The following is a 25,713-nucleotide window of genomic DNA, read 5'->3' on the forward strand; positions in this document are numbered from 1 at the left end:
ACTTTGAATCTAAGCAGTATTTTAAATGTTCAATATCTAAAATGTTGAAATTGAAAAAAAAGGTCTGACTCACTGAGTTTTTGATGGATTTAAAAAAGTTTTGAGTTGCAATTTGATCCACTTAAATAAGACGTTTTCTTTTCTACACTCATTTTTTAAACTAATATTTTAGATGGTTAAGGATCTATTGAACCTTCAAGACTGCTAATCGATTACTGAACCTCCATCATCAAGCTAACTAGCTATATCAGTATACAGGTAATATCAGTTTTTACAGGTAAGGTACGCTCAGTACTGTTAGGACAAGTATTGGCAAGTACATTTTAGTTACAGGTTAATTCAAAGTCCTTTTTCTAAATTAAAGTGGTGTGTATTTCTAACCATAATTTAGAGCAAATAACACAGTTAATCAGATGTGCATGGACACAGTGTTTATGGAGCTATTGACGTTCTATTGTCTGGCAGTGTCTATTGTTAGCATGAACAATTAAAATATGTATTTAAATGCACTGAAACGCTTTGGAGGAAAACAGAGGCGTGTGCATGGATGTAGGTGTGGTCTAGAAGTTCATGATTTTCCTTCCGACTGAAATACTTGTCTCAGTTCTATGGTATTAACACAAAATAGCGGTCCGTCAAATGTCACCCAAACTGCAAAAGAACAGGTGTGCATCACTCTCTGTGGTCGTACTGTCATGAATATGTAAGTCTTTACTGACTACCGTAGTCCGATCACATGTTATTAGCGCCGAAAAGACGAATATCGAAAATAAAACTAACTTTACTGTGGTTCACTGAACTAGAATTTATCTGTCCTATTTTCACCACTGATTAAAGTCTTAACAATGCATACGTGAGGGCAGCGAGAGCGAGCTGCCCTAGAGAGAGGGACTGAAAATTCGTCATATTTTATAAGAACAGGTTGAAAACCACACTATATGCAATTAAAACAGGAGACTTAGGGTACTAAGTTTTCCCGGATTTGTTATGTGTTTTATTTGTATATTTTAAAACGAATGAATGGTGCACGCCCACTGCGTCTGCAGTTCTCATCATTTTCATATTAGACCACTTCGATCTGCCCTATAAAATTCAATTTTCTTTTCTGTTTTCCTCCTATTACCTGTGCTTTTAAGAGACTTGGATCAGGGCACAACACGATTCCAAACCGTGCGCGCCACTCGTGTGCAGTTGTCGCTGGTTAAATGACGAACGGTGAAACTCCCCTAGTTTTTGAACGCAGCCTCGCTGTGATTGGTGCAAAACCTGCCAATCCGCTTGCGTTTTACTGAAACGTGCACTCCGACTTCTTCCAAGAGTGTGAGATTGGAATATTTACAGTGAGTAAAATTCCATGTTAGATTGTTTGTAAGGCGCAGTATGTCTTAAGTAAATGTTTTGTGAGGGTACCTTTTTGTCATTCGACTGCAAGTAAAGAGTGGGTGGTCGTCGTTGTTTTGGCAAGGAGCATAGATACCAGCACCGCAGAAATGAGCGGCCATTACACCATAGAAAGCTGCATGTCCGCGTCAGATTAAGTCCTCCAAGTCCGAACACACAATGTAGCGAGTTCGAATTGCTGTATATCAGATCGTGAAATTATATTTAATCAGGACATAATGTTTTACACAGCCTACGGATTCCTTGTACTAAATAATTTCCCTAAACTATCGAAACTCCCTTCTAACAAGTGAACTGGATTAGTGGAGTATAAAGTCCCCCAACACTGGGCTGTGGAGCATTGGAGCTTGCATTCACTGGACTGATGGGGCACCATAGAATATTTTTGGTGCTTCCATCATCTAGTATAATACTGCAGTGGTTCAACATCTAGTGTAATACTGCATGCATAGTGTAATGCTGTCAGTCTCTGGATAAGAGCGTCTGCTAAAATGCTGTAAATGTAAATTCACATGTTTGCGGAAGACGGACGGCGGCAAACCGGATATTCTGTTGTTTCCGTAGTACCGCAATGACAAAAAATTCTGTTAGCGGCAGCGCTCCGTAGACCGCAGCGATGAGCGGAACGCTTCGTTAAGAGTTCAGTTTCCCCAACTTCTGCTGGTGCTATTTTTTGGGAGCCAAACGTGTCGTTGTTTAATTCCAGACGAACTCAGTATTATACAACACAAAATAAAAGAGTGCAAAGCGTCATCCGTTTTTCCACCTTAAATAAACAAACACTGCTAAAGCTCTTCTCTGAAAACAACTTTGGCGTGGCTTCCTGCCGCTCTCACACTTTCGAGTAAATAGAAGCATTAAACGGCTTCCGGTCGCGCTATAAACAATGGCTGATACTGCCCGAAATCATCGCTGCGTTCTTAAGTGCACAAATAATTAAACTAAACAGCCTTACCAGTGTTTACACTCGATCTAGTTTAAAAAAGTTCAACTCCAGCTGAAAAGTTAATGTCACTTTTAAAGAGGTAACCAATCAAAAAAGGAAGTAAAACTGAACTGGAGGCTGAACGTGGGCAGAGCAGCAGGACAGAGTTACTCAAATTTGTGATTAAAAATGCTCAGCTCCAAGACAAATATTTATTTACTGGTGTATTCACAATCCTGGAGATTGTCATCGCAGAGTTCTGCTTAAGAAGAGAAATGGACTCCTCATAGGATGCTGTGTCTCTGTCCTTGTTGTAGTGTTCAGGGCACCAGTGCTAATGTTGCTAATGTTTACATGGGCTGAGTAGGAAGAAATAAACCTGGTGGACTTTTTTCTTCTCCAAAATGAAGCGCAGTAAGTGTAAATGTGTTTATCGGATGTGTGATGTGGTGTTAAATGTAAAGATCCACTCTGCTCCTATGCTTTGCAAAACATCTCAGACAAATTCGTCACAGTTCAGATGCGGATTTTTGTGGAATCTGTTCCGTTGTCGAAATGCACCTGCTTTGACACGGAGATGCACTCCAAACGTGTAATGCCTGGCACAGACGTCTGCCGCAGAGTACTCTGTTGACTGGGCTTGCCCCTGAGCTCCGCACAGCGGTGAATACTTTTAGAATACTTACACACTTAGTGTGTGTAATATATATATATATGTACACAGATATATATATACACAGATATATATGTGTATATATTTGTGGACTACATGTTTGTGGACATCCCTTCTTTGATCTGCTTTAAATTGAAAATGGTACAAAAACACAGCTTTTGTTGTTTAACCTTTTGAACATTTTTTGTAAATATACGTTCATTCCAAATATGATATCTGCAGCAAGTTTCAAAAAAGTTGGGGCAGGAGCATGTTTAACACTGTTACATCACCTTTCTTTTTAATGACACTTAATAATCGTTTAGGACTAAAGACACCCATAGATCCAGTTTTAAAAGCAATAGCTTTTGCCATTCTTCTGTTGTACAAGTCTTCATATGTGCAGCCATATAGGGCCTTTGTTGTTGTATATTGAGACACACGTTTTCAAAGGGAGAGAGTTCTGGATTTCAGGAAGGCAAGTCTAGCATACTCCGCACTCTGATTAAACAGCTTTACTGCTCTAACACATGCAGAATGTGGCGTGGTGGTGTCATGTTGAAATAAGCATGGGAATCCTGAAAAAGATGGTGTCTAAAAGGCAGCAGAGGTAGCAGAGGTAGTGTCAATGGTGCCTTCACAGATGTATAGGTTGCCCACTAATACGCCCCATACCATGAAAGACCCTGTTTTTTTACACTGGTAACAACCTGGATGGTCCTTTTCTTCTTTGGTCCAGTGAACATGACATCTAGTATTTCCATAGATAAGCTGAAACGTTGACTTGTCAGAACAAAGTACACAGTGGACTGTGCATCAGTCCATTTTAGATGAGGTTGAGCCCAGAGAAGTCAGTGGCATTTCCAGAAAGAAAATAGTATGACTTCTGCTGTGCATAGTACAGTTCCAACTTGCAGATGCAGCGACAAACAGTGTTTATTGACAATTGTTTGTCAAAGTATTCCTGAACCCATGTGGTGATATCCATCACAGAAACATGCCGGTTTTTAATGTAATACCGTGTGGGTGAACCTTTGACAAAGACATTGATTTGTAGTTTTCGGCCTTTCCCTTTGCTCACATAGATTTCTCTGTATTCCCTGAATCTTTTGATGATATTATGCACTGTAGAAGGTGAAATGCCTAAAACCCTTGCAATCCCTGGTTGAGGAGCAGTACTTTTAAACTGCTGGATTTTTTGCTTATGCATTTTTGGCAAAGTGGCCTGCATCAACCCCTCTTTGTTCATGAAGGACTAGACCTTTCCCGGATGCTCCTTTAATACCCAATCATGACTGCATCACCTATTTAAGATTGAAAATTTCTCAATGTTTCTAGTCCTAAACTGCCCCTGTCCCAACTAGTTTGGAACATGTCGCAGGCATCAATTTCAAAATGAGTGTAAATTTACAAAAAAGTTACCAAAAATATCTTGTCTTTGTACTGATTTTGTTCAAATACAGGTCAAAGTAGATTTATAAATCACTGCTTTCATTTGTTTTTATTTGGATTTTTCCTACTGCCCTAGCTTTTTTGGAACTGTGTTTATACATTAAACCATGTATTTACACATTTAACCATGTATTTACAGCTATTGTCTACAGTAATAACTAGTAATAACTGTTTCTTTACTCAACAGTCTTGTCATTTTCTTCTCTTGATTGCTGTGTGGACAACTGTACTCAGCGACGTGCAGCCATTTACACTGGGGGGCAACATTGCACAAGTGATAAAACAAGCCTTTACTTACAGAGGGCCAAAAGATGCACCTGCTCCCCCTCCCAGTGGTTTTCTGCAGTGCTATGATTTTAATGGGCCTTTGTCAGGGAGTCTTTATCTCTCTATCTGGTTCTAGCATTCTAGCCTAGATCTCTTCATGAAGCACCCGTTGTGTTGATAATTTCATGGCTGCCTCCATTCACACCAGCTCTTCCAGGTTCTAGAAATGAACTGCACATCAACTGCCAACCCCCTCCCAATTCAGTTTAATCAGTAGAGGAAGATCTGCTCGGGAGCATGTCTGCATGCCAAAAGTGTTTAAAGGATTAAAAGTCAGAGCGGTTCCATCTCCCCACAGCATCCTCAAAGTCTGTGCATTGTTATGAGGCCGTTGGGGACTCCATCAGGCACGGCACACCAGCCTGGTTTAAGCTTGCCAAAAGCCTGAACACACAGTCCTGCCTCCCCTGCTTTTCCATCAGCGCCGGTTCAGCAGGCACCTGATACCCACTCGCCCCATCCTTCATCATTCTCCATCCTTCCATCCTTTCTCTGAGTCATCCTGCAGGCTCTCAGGTGGAAATACGGTAGATTATAGAAATGCAAAGTGCCCCAAACACTCTGGCAGTGCACAAATGTAGGTTAACAAGGATTTTGGCTCCTAAAATGGCTTGAAAACTGGGGTAATTAATGAATTGTCACATTCCTTTACTGTCCTATTATTTCAGAATGCTAGCAGAATCTCTGGGATGTAATGCTGTAGTTTATAAGTACAGTGTGACATTGCAGTCCCATTAGTCCAGTAGTCCCCAACCCTGGTCCTGGAGTACTGCCTGTCCTGCACATTTTAGTGTTTCTCCTGCTCATTAACTAATCCAACTAATCAGCTCATTAACAAGCATTCGTGATTCAAAGTGGGAACTGGGAAAACACTAAAATGTGTAGGGCAGGGGGTGCTCTAGAACCAGGGTTGGCAACTTTTGCAGCATCACTGATAGCCGTCACAAAACATATATGATACTGTTGTGCACTCTGCAGGGCGTGTTTTCAGTGTGCAGAAAAAAGGACCCCTAAATGCTGTTGGTAGGCCATACCTTATGTTCACTTAAACCAGATGCCCACTTAAACCAGAGAAAATAAGCATGCTCTCTGGTCAGAAACTTTAGTCTTTGTCAGAAAGTAGCTTTGTCTTTCGTATGGTTTGGTAGTTTTTGATATGGTTTGGTTGTTCTTGGCAAGGTTTGGTAGTTTTTGCTGTAGGTTTAGTAAATTACATATTTACAGCCTATAAATTGCTCCCTGTTCAAACAATAAAACAGCTCAAGTTTAACCATGTTAATTTGCCTAAAGGTTATTGTAGCCGTGCTTTCTTTTTTGCTTTTTATTAATTTAACTGATGTAATCACAGTGGAAAAATATCTTAAGCCCCTGTTCATCTTTCAAGAGAGAAGCCGTTCTATGTGTGGAAGGCTGCCACTTGGCTGACTTTATCAGTTTAGCAAACATGAATATGTGTAAGAAAAAAAGACGTTCCTCGTGCTGCTAGAGAATGTTCTGAAGCCAGGCTACATCTCGGGGCTGATTCAAAGCATAGACTAACATTACACATTAAAAGAAAACTGAAAGTGAGACAATTAGAATTACTTTTGTACATCTTAAAACACAGGACTGCATGGTCTTAGACATATAAAATCATCGACAAAACTTGCAGACACTTGCAATAGAGCCTGATGTCTGTAATTTTTTGTTCATCTTTATTAAAAAAATGTATCAGTACTCTTATTTCATTGTAAAGTTTTGGATGGCAACAATGGTGTTAATTTCTTGGTACATCCAAGAGGAAATTTATTTTCTACATTATTATCTCTCAGTCTCCAGGAGGACTTCAGGCACTAGATAGAAGGCTTGATGCATCAGAATAACAATTAACATAATTAGGAAATGATGCGAGAATCAACAAATCAAGTTTTGATTTTCAGTGGGTAGGACCACTTTGTGAGGAAAGGCCAGTCTTATCCTTCTGGAAGCCTTCTAGATATATCATTGACTGTGAATATGAACCGTTGTCTAACAAGCTTTCAGTTTGTTGTTGTTAATATATTTTAAATGCTTCAAATAAAACATGGAATGTCGTCTACAAGCTTCAAGTGTCTTCAAGTGTTAAATCTAAAACAAACATGGTCTTGTTCATCAGTGTTATCACAGGGATGAAAGCAGTATTAACATTGTAATTGAGGTGTTTTTATTGTTTTTTTGTTTTTTTTTAATTGACTTTTGATATTTATGGCCTGAACTGAAGTCCTAGGTCTGGCACAGTTTATTTAAGACAGTTGAATGATGTGACTGTGTAGTGAGATTATGTTACATGTCTCTGAATGGAGCATGAAATAGTTTCAGCATTTCTTCATATCAATGTGCATGTAAAATACATACGTCCACTTTTTTGGATACATGTGCACAATGTTAGTATTATTGTTATTTTCTAATTTTATCTTTCTTATTGGTGTTATAGATGATTAATAATAGTTTTGGTTAGTCAAACGCTAAACAAACATTTTTCTCAGGTGGTTAATCTATTACCCTCAAATTTACCTATACTCCTACCAGACATGAGTTTAATCGTACAGATACACCAAAGATAAATTTGATGAATAACAGAATTTGTGAAATTTGTGTGCGTTCATTTTATGTGTGTATTGTGTGCGTTCATTCAATTAGACCGTACGCACCTTTTGGTGAATAAGGACCAATGTGAAATAAGTTTTCTCAGTTTATCTTCGTTGTCAGCAATCTACAATGACTGTAACAAATTGCTATTACATCAGAGATCTATAAAACTGAGTCATATGATATAGATATATCAGCAATTGTGGCTCATAGCAGGAACATTCAATAGAGCGGAACATATCTAAGATCTTTCATATCCCCTTTGAGGCTGATTTTGTATTGTTTACCTCTTTTGTTTATCATTTTTTGCCTGCGTTGCTTGCGGAAATTACATCTATCAGCGTCTGTAAAGCTTTTAATTTGTCAAATATCCAGGTGCTTCTATGTGTGATTTGATATCACTAAAGCACCATGTTTACCAAAGTTGATATGCTGATTCATTGAGTTCATACACTTTGATTCATTATGTTTTCTTACCTACCAGACATTGCCTTTGTGTTGCATATGTGATTGGTGTCCACTGCCACTGTTTCTAAACGGCCATCTGTCTTCAGTGTCTATCAACACAAACACAAACACACACACACACACACACACAATCCAAGCTCTTTTTTCCTGAGGGAGTCCTAGCACGCTTGCATTCATTTCATTTGAGCATGTGCTCAATGTGATAGGGTCTTTGAACTGGTACAAGCAGCCAGTTCTTTTATGGCTGTGTCTTATTTTGAGTGGCTCACTCTAACAGTCATTCACACATACCCATTCTGCCATTCTCACTTCAATCTGTGTCGCACTGTGTAGGCGTGTGTGTGTGTGTGTGTGTGCGTGTGTGTGTGTGTGTGTTTTTAATAGGCCCTGAAGGATGGCTGACAGCACCTCCCTGTACATGTGTTCTTCATGTCGTCAACTCTTTGCCTCCCTGGAGGACGTTCTGGCCCACCACCTCACCTGCTACCTCATAGTACAGAACTGTAGTACCACAGCTTCTGCTCAGGTACTGCACCAAATGACCTCACTGGCTCTGCAGGGGCTCTAATGTAGTTCACTGTAATTGAATCCTGTCTATTATTGCATGTCTCACCTCACCTCGAAGGAAAACTCAGATATTGTCAACCTAATCTCCATCTGCTGCATTTGTAGCAAACAATCAGTTACCACAGACAGTACTCTCTCTTTTTCCTTTTGATTTTTTAAACCGTGTTTTCTCACCAGTTTATTCATGGCAAATTACAACCTCTAGCTAGGTCTTCTCACAAGCCAGACTTCTGCCTATCATCAGGGATCTGGTGCATTTCTGTGGCTTTGAGCCACCAACTTTGACAGGAATGGGCTGTTTGGCTGACATGCAAAATAATAATCCATGACAAATTAGTAATTGCTTCTCTTAAACAAGGAGTGTCCAGTCTTTTCTGCCAAGGGCTGGTGTGGCTACAGGTTTTCATTCCAACAAAGAATGAGTACATCTGATCAGTTGTTTGAAGACTAAGACCAACAGATTTAACAAGTGCAATCGGATGTGCTCTAGTTCCTTTGGAATGAAAACCTGCAGCTACACCTTTATGGATAAGATTGGCCACCCCTGTTTTAAACTGTAATGGAATTGCTTCCTGGAACAATCTCAGTAATCTCAGTAATGCTTATTACTTTACTTATACGTTACGCTCTAAAAGCCACACAAATCTGTTTCAGTTGCAAGGAGAAAACCCAACAGTCTGTTCAGTCCTTTTTTTTAGAAAAAAATAATCACAATAAACGCTGTATAAAAGGCATGTCACTGTCACTAGATTTGAACAAGACATGACCAGCAATGCTTGATCAAAGTCATTTTATAGTGCTACTTGAAACTAGCCAGTAGAAGCAGTTTAAAAACAGCTAAAATATTTTTTAAAGATAAATTATAAAGTTTGCAGAGCTATTTCTGAATGAAAATCGAGTCTGGCCTGGTTAGGTGAGGTTTTTGCTCTCTTTTCTTCACCAAGGGGATCTTAATCCATTTGCTACACATTATCATGAGTAGAAGCTTCAACAGATTGATTGATTGCAAGTTTACAGTGCTTCCTGTGCTTGTGCTGTGATGCTCATATTCACAATCAAAATCACACAGTCAGCTTTCAGAGGTAGCACACACACAAATTATGTGCAAAGGCAGGAAAGGATAATCTATGTAGAGACTTGTGTGTAATGCAAGTAACAACATTTTTATTAAGTCAGTAACTGCAATGCATTATACTACTTCATTACAGTAATTATTTCAATATAACGTGCAAGTTTGTACCCCCACATTCTGAAAAAGACTTGTTTTCGCATGATTTTTAGGGGCCAGTGATGTACAAAATGAGCCTACAAGAAAAACAGACCTGTGAGAAAATTAATGTGCATGCCAGCAAACAGTCAGGATATTGTATTTAAGAGCTTCAAAAAATATCTCTAAGATGGTTTAAAAATGTGATGCTGTGAGCTTTTTTTCAATCCAGCAAACAACATATTATGCTGTCCTGACAGCGTTACGTTACATTGATCTCCTGACTTCCCTGTATTTAGTAAATGCACCTGCTCAATGGCTTTAATATTTATATATTTCAAGTCAGTGTTTTGAGTGTTTCCTGTTCTATTCCAAGTGTAGAGAAATAATTATTTGAAGGAACATTGCATTTAAAAAGACATTATGGTTGTCATCATTGATGCACATTGCTGATTTATTGTAATCAGCCCATCTGACCAATAGTCATGTGAGCAGAAATCAGTTGCAGCAAAAGTTGAAATGATTTTTGAAACTTTTTCTAAGCATGCAGGTACATTTTCCAGGTTTATTATAACTGAATTGCATTTAGGGAGTTGCTTTTTTGACGCTGCATCAGCCTGTAGTGGGTTCGCTGGGGCTGTATTTGATTGTACAGCTCTAGATGTAAGTTTACAGCAGTGATTAGTTTCTCTTCCATTTTACTCTATATCTGGAGTGGAAAAAAGGGTCCCTTCAAGGTCACAGCTCGGCAGAGATTAGCATTCTGCCTCATTAAACACACCTGATTCAACTAATCAGCTAAATAGCCTTTATAAGTTAAACTCAGAGTGTTAGAAGAAGGAAAACAATAATCTCTGTAGAGTTGTGACCCAGAAGGAACCCAGTTTGACACCTTTCTCCACTCTGCTCTTCACTGACGTGACTGACTGAAGCGCCAGTCCCGACCATCTTTTATTTTTGGACGCATGGCCAAATCAGAGTACATTCTGTCAAAAGTTTAACTCCAGTGCACCTTTTCAATGGACACTGGAGTCTAATTTTTGCATATGTTCGTGTCTGCTGTCCATCAACTCTTCTTATTGAAATCAATGCCAGCGGTGCATTTTTGATGGATACCAAGATGTCCTTGTGAATGGGACCTAAATGACCATATGCAGATGTGAAAAACGGTAATTAGATGGAGTATAGAATAAGAACCTTTACCACAAATACAATGCACTGTCAGCTTGCTACTTAATTTGACATCTTAATAGAGCTAACTTGCCTGTCAAGATAGCAGAAGACATGGAATGATATTAACTGTCACACCTCCTAAATGACTCTTAAAATAGCATTAACATGAGAAAGTTAACTAGCATTAATTTTGCTATGCTGGGAAGCTGTATTTGTTTTGTAATGTTTGGTTTTATTTTGAATTCCCTGGATGAAGTAAATTTAAAAAGAAAAGCAGGGTCTTTCACTGCAGTTGCTACATGATCCATCACCACTTCTTGGCTTTTTACATCATTGTACAAGACTTAATGCAAATAGTGTGCCTCTTATCAAAAGATCATATAGAAATCTTCTTGCTCTTCATTTTGTAGTATAATTAGTTTCCACAGATGCGTTGGTATAATCAGGAGTTGTGTACCTCTAGGGTACATAAACAGACAGTTAAAATGTTCTCAGCGTAGCATGATCAAACAGCACAGCTGTGCTAGCTCAACGGGGAATTTTCTCAGGGTATGTAAATAGTGAATTAGACCATGCTTTAACGCTTATAGGGAATGTTAAACTAACACACTTGGGCCTTGGTGAAGCCAGTGGCACAAAACCAATATGATTACTTATTGTGTTTGCATTGCAGTCTAAATCAGCATTCTGCATTTGCGTGTGTAATTACAGAGGCACCTGTAGCTTGGTTTACATGATGCAGGGATTGCTGTAGTAAACGAAGTATCTGAACCAGATTAAATCTCAATTGTGATTTCTATTCAAACTGTAATCTTGTTTGTTAAAGATCTTTTGCGTGGCAAAGAACATCAAATCATTTACACCTTTGATATTTATCTGACTGGTAATGTTAAAGGGGAATTCTGTCGCTTTTTCTACATTTCTGCGGAATTAGACCATTAAGGTGTGAACAAAGTGATTTAGAGTGTTTTGATTTGAAATGCACTGTTCAGAGTCAGAATTGTTCAAAGTGGTGGTGATAGAAAGCAAACATTCTAAGCATTTAATGCCTTTAAAAGCTCCCTCACAGAAAGTTATTACATGAAATGGAAACAAATATATATATGTGCTGTATACATCACGGCCCCTGGTTCTTATCACCACCACCAGGGCTGGGTAGTAATGGAACACATGTAACAGCTTTACGCAATTATGATATAAAAAGTAACTGTAATCCGTTACAGTTGCAAAAAAAACTGTCCGAAATGTGAACAGAGAGCGAATTAAGTCTCTTGAGCTGCTAAGTTAGTTTTGTTTTCACGTGTTTGATTTCTTTCTTCAGTAGTTTTAGAATGATTGTCAATATGCTAACATGTGTAAATGCTAATTATGTGTAACTAAGACGATCAGCTAACTAACAGGTAGCGTTTTTAGAATAACCTTGATTTATGATTACTGTTGAAGAGGGATCTCAAAAAAATTATACCAGATTGATCTTTTAATTTCAGCGTGATAAACAACAAATTTTAATTAAAATAAGGCAAATAAGAAAAAAGTCTCAGGACAGAAGTATGGTTTTTAACTATATTGCATTTGATCCAATGTCTTAAATCTTTCTACATTGATTACTTTTCCTCTAAGAGCTTTTAGTCTCAGTGTACTGATAAAAAAGAATCCTATTAAAATCACTCAATTTTTATCCTGGGGAGCAAAACTCCTTATACAAAATTCCTTATATTGCTTCATTTAGTTTTGCTGTTTTACTAAATGTGAGATCAGTGACCATTTCTGTGAGGCACAATATTATACCTGTACTCTATCATTTTGCTTTATAAAACAGTGTGGTTTTTGTTTGGCATGTGTTAAGTTACATTTTTTTAAAAAAGTCTTGATGAAATTATTTTTCGCTTTTTTTTAAATTTAATTATACATCTTTTATTAAAGAAAAGTAATCCAAAAGTAACAGAAAGTAATCAGATTACATTACTTTCATATAGAAATAATTTGGGTTAAGTTACAGTTACATTTTTTAACAGGTAATCAGTAATCTGTAATTGAATACATTTTTTTTTAGTAACCCTCCCAGCCCTGACCACCACTATAAAGAAACTGAAGTTAAACCACACTAAATGAATTTGTTTACATCTCAGAGTTATATAGATGTTTTGAAAAATCAGTGGAATTCCCCTTTAAATTGTTCATTGTTACCTTTCTACGAGTACAAGTAATAACAGGCTCACAAATTACACGGACGTGCACTGTAACATGCTAAGAATTGACATTAACAGCAGTAGACCTTTTTAAGCTGGTTTTGAAGGTGTTATTTTTCTTGTCTTTTCTTCACTGTATTAGCAGGGAGTTTTTTACAAGGTTGAATTGGTTACACACTGTTATTTTTGTTTTAATGTGCCACATTTTCAGACTTGCAAACAGCACACACCTCCCATATACCTCTCTTTCCCATAATCCAAACGTTATTCGATTTTCCCTCTGTGAATAAATGCCATTAAAGTTTTAACAGATTGAAGGAACAATCCTTTTATAAGCAATAGAGAATTTAAACAGGTCTTTGCATTAGAAAACACAGGTGCTGAATTTACAATAGCTGTGAAGTTTTATGAATGGGTTCCAGTCAGCAGTTTTTTATTTATTTTTTTATTGGGCTTTAATTTGGGTTAATTAAATAGAACATAAACTTTGCAACATTGCAACAGAAGGCAAAACAAAACTAAATCAAAAGGGAGGGATACATCACTGTTTGAGCAGCCACATCAACTAGGAGTTGCAATTTTGTCATCCCTTTGTGTATATTATAAATCAAAGCATTGCAAAGGTGTAGCAAAAGCTTAGTTTCAGGGCAAGTTGTTTAATTCTTACTATTATACTACTACTATACCATTATATACTTACTCTTAGATATACTATTAAAATACCAGTGTATTGCTATTTTGGTTGCCCATCTGTGCCCAATTGCTGTGAGTGGAGTGGCGCAGCAGGGGGTGTGGCATTTGTAATCCACTGGCGCAGGTTGATTTTCTAACCCAGTTCACTCTAAAATTGTGCTGCACTACTGCTGCTTCAGACCCACTCTTCCCACAAACACTAATGCATTGTGATATTTTCATGCACAGGTGTAAAGACATGTCCAGTTTCTTACAACTCGGTTCTGTAGATATGCACTCACTTCAATATAAATAAGCAATTTCACCCCATTAATAAATAAGAGAAGAGACAAAGTTCCATTGTGCATCTTTAAGCAATGCATTTCTGACAAGAGCAGCTTTTATTAATGAACTACTTTTAATTGCAGCATTTGACTGTAGAATTTAGTGATTTTATCTGTTTCAGCTTTTTTCATTGTTTATTCTTTATTATTTTGGAAGTTTTATTTGGCTTAATTTCCCACTGTTTTTCCTTTATTGCCTTTGTATTAGTTAGTGCATTGTAGAGTGCTATATAAATAAAAAAAATTATAAAAGCAATAAGCCACTTTCAGACTCTACAAATTTATAATCACTACAGAGGCAAGAAATTAACCAATATAAATGCTCTGACCTCCAGAGCTCACACACGAACCCTCACATGAGTGCAACCCACCCTCACACAAGAAGAAACTAATAAGAAGTTACGTCAGTTTTATATTTACCTCCAAAATATTAATTTAAACTCTGTAAAATTACAGTTTTTTCACTATATCTACATCTATAGAAGTAATTGAGAGAATTTGTTTTCTTTAGAGATGCTGTTGGGAAAATGTTACTGTGTTGCAGGCTCACACTTGGCTCCTGAAGGGAGTGAGAGGAAGTGATCTGAACAGGTGTCGCTGTAGCACACCTTATCATGCCTGTTGATAATGTATTCATTCTAATTTCACACACTTTTGCAACTGAGCTGCGTTAGTGCTGGCCTTGAAAGTCAAGAAAATGCAAAAAAATATTTCAAATACTCACACTTGGCAGCAGAATTTTGCATCAGGATTTTTATGTTTGTGCTGTGACCATGAAAGTAGGACCCATAACATTTTATGTTTTCAATAATTTGCTCAGTGTGTAAACCCCTTTATAGCTAAATACGTATTATTATTATTATTATTATTATTATTATTATTATTTGAATCTTAATCTTTCGGTGGACTTTACTTTCTCAGACTCCTCCAGACTTCCAGCCCAAATCACCTATCTCCTCCCAAGCACAACCCAGCCTTAACTGCCCCCAGCCCTCAAACCATGGATCAGAGAGCACCACCTCGACGAGCTCACTGAATCTACCCAGAGACTCAAACAACCAAACCCAGAGAGCCCCTCCTGTTCCCCTCATCCGCTACCAGTGTGGTGAATGTAATACTCTGTTTCCTTCTCTTAATCAGTGGCAACAGCACATCAAGTTGGGCTTATGTGGTGTCACTGTATCAGAGGGGAAAGAAGGAGGTGAAGATGAGGTGAAACCCAAAGCAAGTGAGAGACAGAATGAAGAATACTCTGAAAACGGAGACATAGTGAGGGGAAGTAACTGTCAAACCACGGATACAGAGGAAGGCAATGGAACAAAGGCTGAGACAGTGGACAGGCTGACGATGAAGCCTGGTCCACAGGACAGTGCTCAAGCTGATCCACGTCATGGAGAAATGACCAAAAATGGAACTTCCACCCAGCAGAGCAACAAACTTCTTGAGAATCTTGGGAACCAACCAGATGAAGATTCTCTAGCTGCAGGCTTTGCCTCTGGTACCTTGGGCCCAACTCCTGCAGACACCTTCCTCTGCATGCAGTGTGGCTCAGGCTTTAAGTCAGAGGAAGCACTGGCTGCTCACCGCAGCACCCATCACGGTCTTGAGCGTATGTTGCACTGCTGTGTTGTCTGCAGCCAGGAGTTTATGAGCACTACACAATTCCTCTACCACCGACGACAGCACAGAGAGAAAGGAGAGGGGTTACCTGTCACAGTAGCCCAGAGCACCAACCCTGTATCAGGATCCCTCAGTAACATCACAGGTAGGGACCTGTTAATGTGGAATACTCTTTGCTTGAAAGGAATGTAAGAATACTGTACTGGAATGTGATAATTCTCACAAATGTTTAAGTAGTGCATTGTTTTTACTGCATGAAAAATGGCACAAAACTCATCCCTGTTGCCAGAAAACTGGATCTCCAAAGCTGTATTGGAGAAGGTCTGTGTATCAGTTTGTTTAGCGATGCACCAAAATGAAATTCATCTTAATTTTCCCTAGCTCTGACGCTGGCCTTAATCCTAAACCTAACCCTCGCCCTTGTCCTAAACTAACCCTAACTTTAAAGCTGCTGAGTTTCACCAGACAGATTGTTAATAATTTAAACATATATAGATAATTAATTTAGGCTGTCTAAAAAAAGTGGGACAAAACATCTTATGACAGTAACAATAGTGAAATGTCTTGATGTTTTTCCCAGGTAGCACAGGTCAGTCACAGGATCCTGCAGGCATCCCTAATGAGCAAGTAGTCTCTACTCCTGAATCGGCCCAACCCTCCTCACCTTTACTTTCGTCTTCTAACCAAACCTCCTTTCCTACGTCACCTGCTACAAAAAACAGCTCCAGAACTCCGTGCCCAACCTGCGGCCAGGTCTTCAGGCGCCGCTGCCACATGCACGCCCACATGCTCCGACACAGTGGCCAGAAGCCACACCTCTGTGAGGTGTGCCACAAGACCTTTGCCCCCAAGAGCAACTTGGGCCGCCATCGCCAAACACACACGACCCGGCAAGCCCACATGTGCCAGCAGTGCGGGCAAAGCTTCACTCAATCAGGCACACTCAAGAAGCATCAGCTGCTGCATGCCAGCGAAGAGCCTGTGACGGAAGTAGGTATAGATGGGGAGCTAGAGGGCAGCAAAGAAAAGACGGAAGTGGGTAAAGGAAAAGAAGAGACATCAAGAACACTGTTTGTCTGTTCAGACTGCCCAAATAAGTATCGCACTCGGACACAGCTTCTGGTGCACAGGTGAGTGTTTTGCATTCGCAGTTGTTCTGGGCAGCATAGCAAGTGGTATAATGATTGTGGTCTGCTTACTGTCTTTATAACTGGCAAAGCAGTGGTGATATTTATAGAACCTGCATAGGCACCATCATGATGAGTGTTGGTCCTAACAAACCCTGTTGTGGGATGTGCATGCTTGAAAAATTTGGCCGGCCAAGTTGGCTTCTGGTTTCATAACTTGTTTTATTTAGTTATAACAAAGCAAGCCATTAGGAAACAAATCTTTATTTACAATGGCAAGTAGAAAAAAAAAACTTAACAAAATATGCAATATGGAATATGTAATAAGTGTATTATGTGTAATATGGAAATATAATGATATAATATAAATATGATATCTTTAGGAATAATACAGGTACATGTATCACTAAAAAGGCTTCCTAAAATAGCATGTAGGCTTCAGGCTATAAATGAGCTGCTATGTGCAAAAGGATTAGGCTGTGACTTTTCATATTTGACAATAAAAAGCGGTGATATTTTGCCAGACAGCATGTTAATTACTAAAGCAGCCTCTCTTGTTGGGTTTTTGACAGTATTAGATGCCTGACATTGATCATGATGCAGCCATTAACCATAGCCCAGTGGTGTGAAATATTTTAGCTAGATGACAAAAATTCAATGGAAGCTGTGCACTGCACTAATCAGCATAGGCTAACTACCACTGACATTTTTATGTTCAAGGCTAAAGCTGTGCAACATAAATATAACTGTTTGAAATGATTTACAATGTAGGTTAGCCTATACATGGCTGTTGTTGCATATGCACCTGGAGTCTTGATTTATTTATTTTTTTATTTCATTGAAAACTGGTCAAACTTTTATGCTTGTCCTTATTCTCTCCTCATCCCTTATAGAAGAATGACTCTTACCCTTCTTGGCCAAGTCATGCAAGCATTAAAACCTAGAATAGACTTCTCCGGTTCTTGACCACTCTAGTCCAGCTTAAAGCCACGGTCTGCTGCATGACCTATACACCCACTCCAAACACACACACATACAAATTGGGACAGCACAGATAAGCACTGGCAAGGGAAACCTGCCCCAGCCAAGCCATGCGGACATGACCCAGCAACAGGCCGGGCGTATGCCCATAAATTAGGGTGCGTAAGCGGAAGTAATGCCACAAGCGTCATGTCTCATTAGCTTTCATGGCAAGGAGGCCCAATTGCGTTACCCTGCTGCTTGGCTTCAGTGTCGTTCACACTGAGTTGCTCTGCGTCCTCAGCTGACCACGTGTGAGTAGGGAGGGTAGAAAGGGTCAGTGATGTTACATAGTCCCTATTTATGCCTCCATGCAGTTCACTCCCACTTTATTAAGTCCCTCCAAGTCCTCATCAGAAGGGAAAAAAGTTAAATGAAAAAGGGAAATGAATATTCAGTAAAACACACCAGAGACAGAAATGACATTTAACTGTAACTTATAGATCTCTAAATTCATGTTTTTCTGTAGTTGACATCATGCCCACACCAGGCCCTCTGGGTCTAAGCTGGTTTTCTCTAGAGGAAAAAATGCTGGCATTTTTTTAAAATCACCACTGTTGTGACCTATGATAAACAAAATACGCATGTCCTGTGTATATTTTTCCTCCAACTGTCACTGGTTAGGTTGCTAAAGAATCAAAATACGAATATTGCTACATGCATGCTTTAGTTTTATTTAGGTTGAATAAATCCATATAATTTACTTCCCACATAAAATAATTTTTCAGGGTGATCTGATGAACCATTTTTTACAGTGAAGTTAACACTCCTGCATATTGAAATTATGTAAGTTAAGTGACCCTTATTAGTCCCACAACGGGGAAATTTCACCTTTCACACATTTAACCCATCCGTGCAGTGAAACACCACATACACACTAGTGAACACACACACACTAGGGGGCAGTGAGCACACTTGCCTGGAGCGCTGGGCAGCCCTATCCACAGCGCCCAGGGAGCGGTGGGGGGTTGTGTGCCTTGCTCAAGATATATAAGTCACAAACTGTCGGCTCAGGGGATCGAACTGGCAACCTTCCGGTCACAAGGCTGGTTCCCTAACCTCCAGCCCATGCCTGCCACTATGTAACTTCAACACTATTATATACCAAGATCAGCTGCTCAAACTGTAGCCTACTTTTGCCAAAGCAGCTTAACCACCACATTTGACAAAGTTTCCTGGTTTGTTCCAGGTGTTTTAGTGAGTCTTATGAAGTAAGTTCATGGCACAGGATTGTTAACTTGCATGTAGCAACATTCATTTCTCTCTTTAACAAATTTGTAAATCAGAGGATCCAATAATATTTGGGGTCAAAACGCATGCATGGTAAAATGCATCATGTTTAGAACACTTTTGGTCGCCACAGGGCACGAATGCCATTTATTTTTCCTGTAGAGAAAACCAGCTTAGACCTGGAGTTCCTAATATGGGTGTGACACCAAAATAAATGACATCACAACATTAGAGGTCTACTGAGTGAAACCCTGTTTCACCAATGGGTCTGTTGAATCTGATTGGTTCCTATTACTCTTGCAGGTTTGTCCACACTGGGCAGTACCCGTTTTCCTGTTCTATCTGTGGGGAGTCCTTTCCACGTAAGAAGAGTCTGCAGCTCCACGCACTCTTTCACCAAGGTCTGTTAAATATAAAGGTGAAGGTTGTGTTTGTCAAAAAGAAAGAGTGAGGAAAAAAACATCAATCAAGCCTAAGACAAATTTAGGTGTTATTTACGTAATACGTGTGCTATGTGAGTTGTTAGTGAGTGAGAGAGGTTAAGCCTTAGCTGAGGGTTGAGGTGATGACTCAGTTATTGTGGATATATTTGTTGTTTGTTTATGTGGGAGATGTGCTGCATTCGCAAATGCAGTTCGCAGTTCACATCATGCGTGTGTGTGACTCAACCTAAGTGAACTGAAGCTGTTCTTTTTTTTTTTAAGTCTACTCATGACAGTCGCCCCACTGTGTCTGCTGTGTGTTTGAGTGTGCATAAAACGACTTAAAATATTCCTACCTGCCTTTGTTTGCATGTAGCATGTCTTTCCACCTCCTTGCATGCCTGCTGAACTGCCCTCGCACACGTTTAGCAGCTGCACACCGCCTGTAACCTCCTTTAGCCCTTGTTCAACCAGGATGGGAAGTTAAGTGAGATTGAGGGAGAGACTCCAACTCCACCTCACCGCTTTTCGGCATAATTGCATTAATAAACGCAAACTTGTCCAGAAAATAAAACAAACCCACTCTGCGCAAACAGCGGCGTTGGCAGAGGGAAAGGCGAAGAGAAGATGTAGCGGAGCGGAAAACATTGAGTTGTCCCATGCCCTGCAGGCTCCGCTTGTCTTACTGCTTGCCCAGTGCTGCCTGCCCTGTTCCGCTATGCGTGATGGATCTGGAGCGCAGTGCTGCTGCCTCTCCGCTTGACCCATTAGCCACTGATTTATGTCGTCTCTGTCTTGCTTTGTTACTGTTATTAAGGCACTTTGAAGCAGCGCGAAACATCAGCGGGTGTCAGGCTAATATAGCAATTGTAGGAAAATAGGCTTGTATGGCCACGCCATTGGCTGCTGTCTTTCAGGTTTACTAATGAAAGCGAGCCAGTCATGTTATTATTTTGCATGGTTTGACATTGAGGTAAAGTGGGGGTGCACAATTTTTCTGTAACATTTGCAAAACATTCCTTGCTGTGCATATATGAAACGAGGCTGACGTTGGCTTCTTATTTGCCAGCTTCTTTTTCGAAAGTTGTGCCCTACATGTAAATGTAACTGCCACATCATTTAAGGTTGAACAGAAAATTAGAATGAGAAGCTGGCAAATATAGCAAATAAAAAGGTCACTATAGCTTTATATATATATATATATGTGTGTGTGTGTGTGTGTGTGTGTGTGTGTGTGTGTGTTATTTAAGAATTTGGCCATTGTATTTGTTTTTGTAAAATCTCATTAGACAGATCCAGACCACCATTATCCTTAACTAACTAACCTAATAATATTAATCCTATTGATAATGCACACTGCCCTGTGATGGACTGTCGACCTGTCCTGGTGTATCCTGCCTTCCGCCCAATGACAGCTGGGACAACTAGGCTCCAGCACCAACCCCCATCAATGTGTGTGTGTGTGTGTGTGATAATGCACACAATAATTAACTGCCAGTGTTGTGTGGGAAATGTGTAAAGGCTACTATGCAGCAAAAAAAAGTCTGTACTTGTTGCACATGCTGTCATAGGCAGTATTTTAATATTATCATTTATCACTTCTCATATCGTCATTGCAGCATCCAGTTTTGGCAGACATTGCATTTTGGGTCCATATTGAGCAGTCCTAATGAAAACATAAAGACTAAAAGACTTTTTTCCAGTTTTTCTTTTATCTGTTTCCACAGAAGTCTTTGTCTTTTGTAATATACTGTTTGTAACTTCTCAGGAAAGCAGCCAGTTACTTGCCCTTCCTGCTCTGACCAGTTCCTAGACCAAACCTCATTAGACACTCACCTGCCACTATGCAAGCAGAGGGAGGCTTCAGGTCAAGAGGTGGACCCTTCCGTTTTGGGAGTAGCCAAAAAGAAGACCGCCGGTGGGGACAGGCGAACAGGGAAGTTGATTTGTGACCTTTGTGGTCATCGCTGCGTGACACAGGAAGGACTGGACCTTCATAGACTCGCCCACTCTGGACAGACGCCCCTGCGCTGCCCACTGCTGCCATGCAAACGGCGCTTTACCTCCAGCTCTGCTCTTCAGGAGCACATGCTCAGCCATGGCTCACCGACCCCTGAAACCGATGCCATCGGAGCTGACCCAAAGCCCCGTCCACACCACTGCCAGCATTGTGGGAAAAGTTTCACCACTGCCTCTTCACTTAATGTACATCTTAGGATTCATACAGGAGAGCGACCCTTTCAGGTCAGAGGCCACGGATTATTTATCAGGACTTAACTGAATGCTGAGGCATACAAAGCATGTTTTAACTGAACAGCTTTGGCTGTGTTATGCCTGATTTAATGAGGCACATTTTCAAGTTAACAAGTGGTTTAAATGTATGCAGTACAGAACTATTTTAAAGTGGAAAATGAAAGCATCCCCACAGTCTCTAATATTTGTAGTGCCAGTATTTTCACTATATGTAAAGTAAGCACCTTTCTCAATAATATGGGGACTCAATATTAATTGGGATCAATACTTCGTGCTTGAATCTGGATTGAGGGCAACAAAACTTTGATTATGACATCCATAACCTGGAGTAAAGCAGAATTTAGTATATAAAGAAAATACTTGGAATAAAAATACATTAAGAAGGTCAACAGATTAGAATGTACACAATTTTTCTGGTATGATTTAGCGTCCTCTCTCATGCTCTCTATCTTCCTCCCCTTATTACCCTCCCCCCCTCCCTTTGTCCCCATTTCTGTTATTCCTCCTGTTCTTTCTCCTCTGCTTTCTCTTCTCTCTCTTTTACCCCCACTTCTCTTTCCCAGTGCGGTCAGTGTGGTAAACGTTTCCGGCAGATCCCTCACCTTCGGGACCACGAGCGTCTCCACACCGGGACACGACCCTTTGTGTGCAGCGTGTGCAGCCGGGCCTTCTTACTGGCCGCACGCTTGGCCGAACATGCCCGTACCCACAGTGGAGAAAAACCCTACCAGTGCCCAGTGTGCCATCGTGCCTTCCGTTCGCTCTCCAACCTGGGCAAGCACCGCAAGACACATGGTTTAGCCTTGGGCACTGAGCCCACTGCTGCTTCCATGGAGATGGCTAGTGCAGAACAGCAGGCTGGGGTGGGGGCAGTATCCACAGGTCCAGCTGCTGTACACACTATCTTGTTGGTCCAAGCACCAGAGACCATGCCTCAAGATACTGGCCCTAATCCTGCTCAAAATGTCACACCTTCTTCTGCACCTCTGGTCTTTCTACAGCCTGTGGTTAGGGAGGAGCAGCAAGGGGTTTTGGCTCCTGTCCTGCATCATGCCGTAGAGGTAGTGGTTGCGGAAAACCATGAATAGAGATCAACAGACCAAGTAGAGATCTTAGCCATCTCAAATGGCTCTTGGTTCTCAGCTCAGAACAGAAAGGAACAAGAAAGGATGTTGGCCCAGATTAGTTCATGGGCAGATAAGTTGTATGGGTTGCATGAGTTTGGTGACAACGATCAGAAGTAGAATCTGTTTCTGGGTAGATTTTATGGAGCCTAACCTTATCTTATATTGGATTACATCATACTTTTTACATAAAGACAACATGTATACAGGTCCTTCTCCCACTGAGCTTTAACAAAGGATAACAATGTAGCTTGTATGTTGTAAATTGAACCATAGAATTGAGTGAATATATTTTTATTAATGGCTAGATGTTTTAAGATGGGATCAAAATGTGTTGGTTCTGGGGAACAGAGTAAGACGAGAAATTTGAACCATGTCAGAGTTTCAACTAGGTCATGATAGTCATAGTGAAGGGTGCCCCTCTCTTTAACCTTCTTGTTCATCTCATTTTAAATCTAGAAAGATTCTGAGCTCCATAATATATAAACCAAAGTCAAGATGTTGGCCATAAGGAAACAGGAACAATGGAAGACTCAATATGGATGGTATCAAATGTGCTTAATTCAATTACAATGTCACAGACACAGTTCCAAGACAAGTATGTCATTTAGGATGAATGTGAATAAATGAATGGATTATATACATCATCTTTGAATGTGTTAAAACTGTACTTTGTTTTTTTTTTTACGGTGTAGTGGTTTGTAATACATTACTACTCAGCCCATGACAATTTAATTGGTTTTATTGGCAAAAAGATAAAGGAGAGTCAATGGGCAGTGATTAATTTACATTGTTCCTTTGTAAATCTAAATTAGTCAGCCCAATATATCACTTGTCTTTGTTGCATTTTCATATAATTTGCTTGAAGGATCCCTGACATTCAAACCGTAATGACAAAATGTCTTCTATGACAAACAGAGTCTCAGTACAGCAAGTACTGCAGCCAGCTTTTCTTCCAGTACTGATCCGGTCGTATCACCTTGGATACTGAGCGACTGGGGAGATTGTTTTGGGGGGGGGGTGTATATTATGAGATGGCTGTGTCTATATGTGGATGGTTGGCAGCTGTTCTGGAGAGCCAGCCAAAGCCTAATGGTGTCAATCTCGCCAGCCTTTTCCTCCGTCTAATGCCCAACACACTGACCTCAAAGTGCTGCAGATCCTGGATTTAGCTAGCCCCCTGCTTGTGTCCAAGCTCAGGTCTGCAATGCAGAGAAAAAGAAAGAGAGAGAGAGGTATAAAAAGAGAGGGAGGGTTTTGCAACTGGGCAATGACAACATCCAACAACGCCCTGAGGCACTGAGGCATCCCCTCCAATGTTTATCACTGGAGCATCACTTTAGCCAGACAGCATTACTTGAAACAGTTATAGGCCAACAAGGATTGTTTCCAAATTATTCACAGTTTGCTTCCCTTTCAAACTGTTCTGAGAGCTCTCCTCAGGGGGCAGATGGCGGCAGTTACCTTATGCCATCATAAACACTTAGCAACACAAGCGTTAATGCTAATTATTCATTGCTAGTTCATAAAGCTTATGTGCAATTGAATTCATGAGTATGTGAGTCTTCCAAAACTCGCTGTGCTTTGGCTGTCTGCTTGTGTCCATTCTGTTGCATTGTAGGTTATGGTGCCTGCGTCACCATGATAGCCACTGATGTGATGGAAGTGACAGGAGGCGAGCGGCAGGGGAGGAGGCATGAGCGATGCTTGTTTAGACTGAAGGAAGGCTGAGGGTAAATAGGTGAGACAGAGTGTTTAACCTCTACTTGGGCTGCTGGGCTTGAGAGGCAGCGCATCACATGGGCGACTGCTCCAATGTCAGGTTCGATGTGTAGCAAGCTTGGTTGACAGTGTGGGCCTGGTGAATGACAGAAAAATGGTAGCCATTTCTTTTTCAGCTTCCAATAAAGCAATCAGTGTACTTTAGTATTTCACTCTGTAATTTGGTGGTTTTAGTGTTTTGCTAATTGCCAGAAAGTAAAAGGCATTTCCACCTCAAAATGGGGTATGTTAGCAACTCCAGCAGGAGGCTGTCAGAAGCCAATAAAAGCAAACAGCTTTTGGCCAGTGCTGCCAGCGACAGTAACAAGTACTGTAGCTTTAGAAATGAGATTAGCATAGACAACCTCCAAGAGACAAGAAAAATACAGGGATACACACCAATGGCAAAGCTAATCAACTCTCCCTCCAGGGCCCTGGGGTAACAGACAGACTCATAAAGAAATCACGCTTCTCTTTAATGGTCTCAATCTGAAATAGTCTCCATTGTGACACAAAACCTCAGATTCAACTTTCAGCTCTTGAGCTTTACCGTGTGAAGTTTCACTTATATTCTTGCAGAATGTGCTGAAAAGGAAGCCATAAACATTAGCCTCTCAGTCATTTACACATACATTTTGTACATTGCTTTGTGATGCATAGAAAAAATGAAAGTTTTGAAACTTTGTGTTAACCTGTTTGTGCCTTATAAACAGGGCTCTGAATCTGAATAATCTAATAAAATAAATTTATCTAAGCAAAACTAACATTTTAATGTTTCTGCTCTTGGATTCCAACTTCAACGTAACATCTCTAAACTGTTTAGAACAGTGATGTCCAATGTTATCCACAAAGAGTTGGTGAGGCTGCATATTTTCATTGCAAACAAGCAGGAGCACACATGATTCTATTTGGTTAATCAGTTGGTCTCGGTCTTCAAGCAGTTGATCAGGTTTGTTGGTATGAATACCCACAGCCACACTGGCCCTTTGCCGATAAGATTGGACACCACTAGGTTAGAACAAAACTAAAAACTGTTTAAAAAAAGTTTTCTGTTTAAAAAAACTTTTTCCTGTATGTAGGCCTGATATGACTGACTGTAGGTTCAAAAAGTGATTAGACCTTGCAGTTGTGTTTGTATTGATGTGTGTGGATGTTCACACACACACACACAC

The 25,713-nt window shown here is 40.1% G+C and overlaps 1 protein-coding gene across 2 annotated transcripts; it reads left to right on the forward strand.

Moving 5' to 3' along the window:
- The first annotated feature begins 1,282 nt into the window (after nt 1-1,282).
- Nucleotides 1,283-25,305, forward strand: LOC118805935 (zinc finger protein 497-like). Of its 2 annotated transcripts, none has more exons than XM_036567117.1 (7): nt 1,283-1,340; nt 8,166-8,358; nt 14,906-15,749; nt 16,185-16,734; nt 19,285-19,382; nt 21,172-21,647; nt 22,220-25,305. In XM_036567117.1, exons 2-7 carry the CDS (start codon nt 8,227-8,229, stop codon nt 22,742-22,744), a joined length of 2,625 nt encoding a protein of 874 aa, XP_036423010.1. In that variant the 5' UTR covers nt 1,283-1,340; nt 8,166-8,226; the 3' UTR covers nt 22,745-25,305. The 2 variants fall into 2 exon arrangements, with proteins under 2 accessions (XP_036423010.1, XP_036423011.1); XM_036567118.1 differs by having other exon boundaries at nt 8,217-8,358.
- Nucleotides 25,306-25,713: the final 408 nt, after the last annotated feature.

Source organism: Colossoma macropomum, unplaced genomic scaffold (genome assembly GCF_904425465.1).
Source record: "Colossoma macropomum unplaced genomic scaffold, Colossoma_macropomum, whole genome shotgun sequence".
Classification (NCBI taxonomy): domain Eukaryota; kingdom Metazoa; phylum Chordata; class Actinopteri; order Characiformes; family Serrasalmidae; genus Colossoma; species Colossoma macropomum.

Excerpts from the sequence above, each read along its gene's own strand:
- LOC118805935 (XM_036567117.1), top strand. The coding sequence starts at position 8,227 with ATGGCTGACAGCACCTCCCTGTACATGTGTTCTTCATGTCGTCAACTC. Across the intron at positions 8,359-14,905 it reads GTACCACAGCTTCTGCTCAG|ACTCCTCCAGACTTCCAGCC; the intron begins GTACTGCACCAA and ends TTACTTTCTCAG. Across the intron at positions 19,383-21,171 it reads CCACGCACTCTTTCACCAAG|GAAAGCAGCCAGTTACTTGC; the intron begins GTCTGTTAAATA and ends GTAACTTCTCAG.